At 43.9% G+C, this 9,016-nt stretch overlaps 1 protein-coding gene across 16 annotated transcripts in view; it reads left to right on the top strand.

The window, feature by feature from the left end:
* The window catches only part of Eif4g3 (eukaryotic translation initiation factor 4 gamma 3), a 225,315-nt gene extending 216,299 nt beyond the window's left edge, over positions 1-9,016 (top strand). For all 16 annotated transcript variants that reach the window (XM_050150849.1, XM_050150839.1, XM_050150803.1 and 13 more), the window contains 3 exons: positions 4,865-4,946; positions 6,056-6,202; positions 8,404-9,016. In XM_050150849.1, coding sequence (XP_050006806.1) covers positions 4,865-4,946; positions 6,056-6,202; positions 8,404-8,585 — 411 coding nt within the window. In that variant the 3' untranslated portion in view covers positions 8,586-9,016. The remainder of the gene's footprint in view (positions 1-4,864; positions 4,947-6,055; positions 6,203-8,403) is intronic.

The raw sequence follows: 9,016 nt of genomic DNA, 5'->3' as shown, positions 1-9,016 counted from the left end.
TTATTGGCTAGCTCTTACATATTGTTCTAACCCATTTCTAATATTCTGTGTAGCCCACAAGCTGGCTTACCAGAGAGGATCTTAACCTGCGTCTGTCTGGAGTGGGAGCATCATGGCGACTCTTCCTCTAACCTTCTTTCTCCCAGAATTCTCTTCTGTATACTCCGCCTACCTAATTTTCTATCCAATAAAATGGGCCAAGGCAGTTTCTTTATTAATAAGAAACTATTCCCACATCATCACAGAAGCAGAATTCCCCTTACCCCACTGTGTCCGCTGATGTGGGATTCCCCTCTGAGTGCTGTGATTACCATTAATGAATAAAGAAAGCTGGCTTGAGCCTATAGCAAGGCAGAATTTAGCTAAGCGGGAAAACTAAACTACATGCTGGGAGAATGGAGGTGGAGTCAGGGAGAAGCCATGGATCCTCCACCAGAGACAGACATGCTGAAACCTTGCCGGTAGGCCACAAGCCTCATGGTAAAATATAAAATACTGTAGATGGGTTAATACTAGATGTAAAAGCTAGCTAGCAATACACTTAAGTGATTGGCTAAGCAGTGATTTAATTAATATAGTTTTTGTGTGATTATTTCGAGGCTGAGCAGCCAGGAACCAACAAGCGGCCTCTCTTACAACAACCTGCTGTGGTCTTTAACCACTCCAGGCATTGAGAAATAACGTGACTGACCCTAATAACTTGATTGCTTTTTCTCCCTTGTCGGTGCCTGGTAATCTTTTCTTGAAATCTTGCTTTCTCTCTTTTTTTATCACTCCATATATATATTTTACTTTATGATGTGGGTGTTTTGCCTTCATATATGTCTGCACTGTGTGCATGCCTGGTGCCCAAGAAGGCCAGAAGAGTGTGTCATATGGTCATGGTTGTAAACCACCATGTGGGTTCTGGGAATCAAGCCAAGGTTCTCTCCAAGAGCAGCAAGTTTCCTTAACTACAGAGCCATCTCTCCAAGCCCTTAATCACTGCTCTATTTATTTATTATTCGTAGGTTGTTGTTAGCTGCCCAGCAAGGGTACTCTTTTTTTTGTTTGTTTGTTTTCTAGACAGGTTTTATCTATGTGTTCTATGTATCACCCTGACTATCCTGGAACTCACTTTGTAGACCAGCTGGCCTTCTACTCACAGAGATCCACCTGCCTCTGCTTCTTGAGAACTGGGTTTAAACACACGCTCTGCCACCACCCATGCAAACTCTGTTCTTGACATGAGCAGTAAGCACTCGACCAGGGAAGCATCTTCACAATGACAGCCAGGCTCTGGCATTCCTTTGACAGCTGTTGGTGCTGTCTGAGCTTGGCCACACGTGCAGACCAGCAGTTTAGGTCATGAGATACGTTGTATAGATACTTGTTTTTGTTGTTTTGAGACAGTCACATGTTACCCAAGGTGGCCTTCAGACCCCCATGTCTCTAAAGACTACCTCCAATTCCTGGTCCTCCTGCTCCGCCTCTCAGGTGCTATGTAACGTGTGCACAACCACACCAGCCTTATCTTCCACTTTGATTTGGGGCTATTCCCTGGAAACCCCCACACTGGACTCAAATTAGTTTTCAGTCAGATAGCTTTCTGGTCTGAGAATACTTAGAATTTGGGTTGAATCGTGACATCTGCTGTCTTCACTTTTCATCATCCTCAGGCTTCATTCATGTGCCCGCCTTATCACTTACGTCTGAGGGGAACTGAGGGATGGGTGAGTGGAGTGCTCTGAGGACAAAACTGCGAACTGTCCAGCTCCCCCACCTGGGGACATTGCTGTCCTCCACTTGGCTTTGTATTTACCATTTATACCTCACCCACAAGGGAAGATCCATCATTAGATAGCTTCAGATGCCTTGCTGGAACTCAGGAATTGTGTTTCATTCTAAGATGAGTAATTAAGATTAAAGGTTGCTTTAACATGGCTACATTTTTCTGAATATTACTTCTGGTGTAGCTGCAGGGGTCTCTGTGACTATCATGGTCAGCAGAGTAACAATTTGAGGGAGGCACGAAGGTGGTTTGGTTCAACATGACTAAGTAGCCATGTTCATCCAAACTTTGGAATCTAATCCCAAGTAGTTTATTTTAGACAACTTAGCACAATTTGGTAAAAAAAAAAAAAAAAAAAAAATTCCTAGTGTACAATAAAGCTTAAGATATGACTACATTGAAACACTTTGTAAAATACATGTGACATCTTTCATCAAGATGGGTTCTGTAGATTGACTACATGTGACATCTTCCATAAAGATGGATTCTGTAGCCGGGCGATGGTGGAGCACACCTTTAATCCCAGCACTCGGGAGGCAGAGGCAGGCGGATCTCTGTGAGTTCGAGGCCAGCCTGGTCTACAGAGCTAGTTCCAGGACAGGCTCCAAAGCCACAGAGAAACCCTGTCTTGAAAAACCAAAAAAAAAAAAAAAAAAAAAAAAAAGATGGATTCTGTAGATTGAGAAGCTCATAATAAGGGTTTGGGGGAGGATCCAGTATAGTGTGTTCACACAGCCCAAAAGGTCTCCCAGCCTTCTGGATGGGTAGCAGCTTCTGTATACCTTCCTTTGCAGGAACCCTGTGTGTTGACCATTCCTGGTTCCCGCAGTGCTTATCTGTGAGCACAGGACCTCCTCTGGGACTCCCACCCAGAGATGGGTAGCCATCTCTTTCCTAATCTTAACCCATTCTGCTATAGTTGAGTCTTAGACGGCAGCTGTGCCAACCACTGTGCCAGCAGCACAGTTTTTATTCTTGAACTCAGGTAGCCTGAGCCGTGGGTCTCCTGCTTTCTGTTCTGAAAGTCAGGTCTCAGCTCACGTGCTTAGCGCCATCCCCTCATGACTTTGTAGATGGACAGTGTGTCGGTGGTTGAACTTTCATTTCAGAATTCACTACATACTTGTGATTTTACTTTTTGTCCTTTAAACTGTCCAACTTCGTTATAAATTAACATTGCTTTACCAAAAAATTGCATATATTTGTCCACTCTTAGGTTCTATTGCACTAACATTTGCAGTAGTTTCTTTAGAATTCAGTTCAACAGTCTTAGCAGGGATAATTGAGAATTCCATACATTTTAATATTCTTTCCCCTCCCTAGGTCTCCCAAATCCTTCCCCAGTTCACACTCAGCTTTATAGGATTTTCTTTTCCATAGGATTTTTTTTTTAATGTTTGTTTGTTTTGATCTTATGTGAAAGAAGTTCTCTTATTATTGTAGCCCTGGCTGTCCTTGAACTCATTCTGTAAATCAGGCTAGCCTCAAACTCCTGAGACCATCTGTCTCTGCTGGGATTAAAGGGAGGCCACCATGCCCAGCCAGCTTGATTGTTTTTGCCGATGTCTCTTCTGGTAAGAGGGCAGCAGGTAAAGATTGTTGCGGTCAAGCCTAATAGCCTGAGTTCAGTCCCCAGAACTCACATGATGGAGGGATGTTGCAGAACTCCTGCAAGCTGTCCTTTGACCTTACACACACACACACACACACACACACGCCTCACTCTAACCAAATAAATAAAGATAAATTTCAACTAGCCAGGCAGTGGTGGCACACGCCTTTAATCCCAGCACTTGGGAGGCAGAGGCAGGCGGATCTCTGAGTTCGAGACCAGCCTGGTCTACAAGAGCTAGTTCCAGGACAGGCTCCAAAACCACAGAGAAACCCTGTCTTGTTTATTTTTTGAGAGAAGGTCTCTCTATATAGATCAGGCAGTTCTGGAGCGCACACTGCTCACCAGACAGTGCTTCACCGTGGCCAGCTGAGCACTTTTACAGTGGTGTAGAGCAGGTGCAATTTGTCAGCATGTCTCTTGGCACCCACTGCTTTCCATAGTCCGTCCCCAGATGTGGTACTGGCCCCACATGCCTCTGTTTCTGCGATTGGCCTGGTCATGAAACTCTAATGGAATAAAGTCCTTCCTAGCTACAGTGGTGGTCCCAAAGAGCTGACCATTTGACTGCCTGCCCTCACTGATCCCGCAAGTTCCTGCTGAGTGGGATTGAGGGCAGGTGTCAGGAAGAGCTTTCCTTGATCTGCCTCAGTTGTAAAGTCCTACACTTGCCTGTCTCTAAACGACCTTACATGGCTAAACTTTCAAACCCAGAAGCAATGACATGTTCAGTGTTTCTTGCCAGGCACTGTGTTCAGGCTGACTCTCTGATGGAAAAGTCCCTGGGATACTGTGGAAATATTTGAAACCCTTTCTTAGGGATTGTCTCCCGGTGCATTTGCCTTTTTCTGTTGCTGCCCATCATCTTAGTGTAAGGCTAAGCAGCATCCATGCAGTGGAGTGGAATCTAGGGTCCTTTTGACTTCATTAGACATCAGTGGAATGAATTTCTCAACACCTGAAAGGTTCCAGACTGTTCTGGAAATCAGCCCTCTTTGCTGTAGATGAAAATGAACAGCAGTGTTGGTCCAAGGATGCAGTCGCATGGTGAGAATGTGATCCAGGCTACAATGCATTCATGCTTTATGGTGCAGCCGCATCTTTCTATGTAGCTCTAGCTGGCTTCAAGCTCACTTTGTAAACCAAGCTTCCTAGAACTCACAGAACGTCCTCCTCTGTCCTCTCTCTCTTCCCCCTCCCCAAACCCCCAGTGCTAAAATTAAAATTTAGACATGGGCAGCAGCCCCTTGCCTGTAGTGCGGTCACTTTTGCATATGTAGACAGGGTGGGTCTCCTTGTGGGTTGTGACGACGGAATGTTGTTCGGTGGTTGCAGCTCTAAATGACCATAATCCATGGTGCTGCGTGATTGACCGAGGTCAGAGGAAGAAGTCCTCAAACCCGCCTGGCTGCCTGGAGCGTTTGCACAGACAAGTGCAAGCGCCTTACACTGACAGACATCCTTTCTGTTTTCACTTCCAGGCTAATCTAGATGAAAACCAGATGAGTTCGCCTACATTCCTTAGAGCTTTAATGACGGCCGTTTGCAAAGCAGCTATCATAGGTGAGTGGTGTCTGTTGGTTGTGGTTCCGAGCATCTAAAGTACACATTTTTGCCTCTGCGTTTCATCATCTCATTTTATATTTCTTGGCACTTGCAGTTTCTGCATAAATGGTGGCATCAGATCGTGCTACCTGCTGTCTCAGCCAAGGGTGAATAGTTGATCTCTCAGTAAGAACAGGTCTGAGCCTCCCTCTCCTGCCTACCTCATGTTCTGCAGTTGAGCGGAATTGTGCACTGCTCCTTGGGTGCACTTAGACTTTTCCTTCCATTTTTTCTTTCCATCATCAAGGCTATGTCTTCCATTCATGAGCGGGTTGAATATTTTTTATGGCTTTTTTGAGGTAGGGTTTCATGTAGCCCAGGCTAACCTCAAGCTCTCCTGCTTATGCCTCCCTTGTGTTAAAAGTATAGTTACCTGTGACCAAGTTTGGCTTATTGTTTAAATATCTATGCCATGTAAACTTGACCTATAGCTCCAGCTCCCAATTTTGCTTTATTTTTGCATTTTTAAAGTATTCATTTGAATTCCCACATTATTAATTAGTAATATTTTTAATTGGCATGGCAAATTATAATTGTACACATTCGTAGGCTAAAAGTGATGTTTTGATAATGTCTGCAATGTGGAATGTTTAAATCAAGCTAATCCAATTTTATGATGAGATATCTGATTAATATGGCTCTCCTAAGTTGCCATAAAACCTTGGTACTGTTTCATTATAATCTACATAGGTAAAAAGTTGGGAAATCTGCCTTCCACGTGCGTTTCCCTTTCAGGGTTTATATCATTTTCTATAGAATATACCATTAAAAGTGTACTAGTGTCAGAGGCCTATAAGTGGAAGCAGCAGGATCAAAAGCGCAAGGCCCACCTGGGCTACAGAGAATATTTAAGGCCTATGAGACAGCTTAGTGAGACCCTGTCTCAAAATGAAAAGTTCAGGGATAGCTTGCCAAGTGTGTGAGGCACTTGGTTCAGTGCAACAGAAGAATGTACAGGGTTCAGTCTTTGCTTTAGAGCCCCTTACTTCTCCTTCCATAGATGTGCATGTCCGCTGTTCTCAGCAGTAGAAAGGGTTCTGTGTTAACTCTGGTTTTTGTCTCTGCAGCTGACTGTTCTACCTTCAGAGTGGACACTGCTGTCATCAAGCAGAGAGTGCCGATCTTACTCAAGTACCTAGACTCAGACACGGAGAAGGAACTACAAGCACTTTATGCACTACAAGCATCAATAGTAAAACTTGACCAACCTGCCAGTAAGTTTCCATCTTGGTACAGTGAGTCCAGCCAATCAGGTAGAATTTGTAAGCCTTGAAAGTTGGGGTTTGGACATGGGCAGTGGGATGACTTGCAACAGCTTACAGAATCAGCAGTGTGAAAACCTATGTGAGAAGATGCTATTAAGTCTAGTTAAGTAGGGTGTAGTGTCACACGCCTTTAATCCCAGCACTCGGGACAGAGGCAGGTGGACCTCTATGAGTTTGAAACCAGCCTGGGCTACAGAACAAGTTCTGGGACCACCAGGGCTATTATACAGAGAAACCCTGTCTCAAACTCTGGGAGGGAAAAAAGTCTAGCTTAGAACCTAGAGAGAGAGAGAGAGTTCAAGTGTAAAGAGCATTGGCTGCTCTTCCAGTGGACCTAGGTTCGGTTCCCGGTACCCACATGGCCGCCCATAGCCAGTCTTAACTCCAGTTCCAGGAGATGCAACTCCCTCTCCTGGTCTACACACCCACCAGGCATGCATATGGTGCACAGATATACACACATGCATAGTTGAACTGGATAGGTATCGTTCCCCCATCATCCCTGGGTGTGGCTAGGGCAAGAGAAGCATAGCTTCAAGGCCAGCTTGGGCTGCAGTGTAAGAATATATCTCAAAGGCAACTTGGTGTAGAGTTGATCTTTCCATAGTACCAAGTCCAATGGCTCTGCTGTCACAATGGATGTATACCTTGCTCCGTATGGCAACCTAGTCACCTTGAGATGCTTGTGGCCGTGGTACATGTAAATGTAGCTGTTGTGACTGAGAACTGAATTTCCCATTTTATTTAACTTGCATTTAGGTAGCCCCATGTGGGTATCTTGGATGCAGATTAATGGCCTTGAGAGGCTGGCCAGTGATCTCAGCATCCTGAGCACTGGCATTTATCAAGGCTTCCGTTACCCATGCACCCCAGTGTCAGGTGCTGGCCAGTGAATCTTGGACACCCTCAGGAATTACTGCAGTTTGTACATGTGGATGGAGCAGGCTTATTTCAGGGATGGCCTTGAGTGGTTCCCAGATCCTTTGCTTGTGTTCTGACATTTGCAGTTATCCTCTGAAGGTGGAAATGCTGCTGAGTCTTCTGGGAGAGGAGAGGAAGGACTAAATCCTCAGAGTTAGTCAGAGAGGCCCTGAAGTCTGAATCCAAAACTATAGTTGTTTTTCCTTCTCTCAAAGTCTTGTGAGGTCATGTGACAGGATAGCGTCCTTCTGAGGTGTTGCAGAAGAGGACATTAGCTTTTCAGATGAGATGCTGTCTGATGAAGTAAGTGGCTGCCAAGTAAACATTAGGTATATCGACCACAGACATCCTGGGAACTGTTGGTTTGGGAACCTGCCACCATCAGATTTGTGGTCTTGTTTCATTTCCCTGTAGATCAACTGGAGTTGTTCTGATTTTATTTTTGTTGGGTTTTGGCATGATTTATTTCAGTGTTCAACTATTATAATTACAAAGATTAATCAAGAAATGTGGCTATGAATCTGTCTGATTCTCATACTAATTGACATTTACCATTCATTCACTGCCTCCGCTAATGTGATGGTCAGGAAGCCAGCTGCAGTGAGTCCTAAGAGCCAGGGGTGATGGTGCTTACATTTAATCCAGCACTCAGTGAGCAGAGGCAGGTGGATTTCTGTGAGTTCAAGGGTAGCCTGCTCTACATAGTGAGTTTGTGGCCAGCCAGAGCTACATAGTAAAACCCCATCATGATAGAATTATCTTTTTCTCTCTTGCTGTGCTGTGGGTTGAACTGTTTTAAAGGAAGAATAAATACATCTAAAGGAGCGTAATGTCTCTACCATTGTTCTCCCTTTTTCACTGTAAGAGAAAAATAATTGCAATTATTCAAACAGTTGAGATATTTAATACCCCAAAGTGCAGAGATCACCTTGGCCCATGTTTTCTGTACAAAGTCACTCTGTTTTTCATACAGCCCTAGAATTTGTGAAGTGTTTAATTTGACAACTATATAATAAGAAACAGCTTCCCCAGTATCTGAATATGTTAGATTTGAATAAAATAAAAGGTATAAAATAATATAGGCAAATGGCTGTTAATGTTTGCAGCATCAAAAGTGTGTAGAGCCTGGTACTAGGAAGTGAGTATTTGTTCACTGCCTTGGTCCACACATCACTGCTTCCCTTGCTGCTGCGATGCCCCAACCAATGGCTGTTTCCACCCACTTGCAGATTTGCTCCGGATGTTTTTTGATTGCCTGTATGACGAGGAGGTGATCTCAGAGGATGCCTTCTATAAATGGGAGAGCAGCAAGGACCCTGCAGAGCAGAATGGGAAGGGCGTGGCCCTCAAATCTGTCACAGCATTTTTCACGTGGCTGCGGGAAGCAGAAGAGGAGTCCGAGGATAACTAATACTTCAAATACACAAAAGAAACAAAAGAAACAATTTAAGTATTTTTTTAAAAAGTTTCACTTCTTCGCCAATCACAGTGCAGCAAGGCCAACTCTCGCAGAAACCCCACGTGTGCACGAGTGGGAGAGGGAAAAGGAAACAGGTGATCATGGAGGATAAAGGTGCTGGAACAAGGAGACAGCAAACCTGAGGGCGGGAGCTCGAAAACCAAAATACATGTACTATTTATAGAAAATATTTTCTGTTTTAATCTTTTCTTTTTAAACGAGGACTCATACTTAAAAAAAAACACATTTAGCAAAAAAAAAAAAGAAAAAGAAAAAAGAAAGGAAAAAAACAGTTGAGAACTTTTAATTTATTTTAAGGACTGCAAATGCCAGTGTGTAATTTTTAATTTGCAGTTTCTGTAAACAACTTGTATAATAGAAAA

Source organism: Alexandromys fortis, unplaced genomic scaffold (genome assembly GCF_014885135.2).
Source record: "Alexandromys fortis isolate MF-2015 unplaced genomic scaffold, M_Fortis_MF-2015_v1.1 scaffold_26, whole genome shotgun sequence".
NCBI classification, from domain to species: domain Eukaryota; kingdom Metazoa; phylum Chordata; class Mammalia; order Rodentia; family Cricetidae; genus Alexandromys; species Alexandromys fortis.
This window is presented reverse-complemented; position numbering and strand designations above follow the sequence as displayed.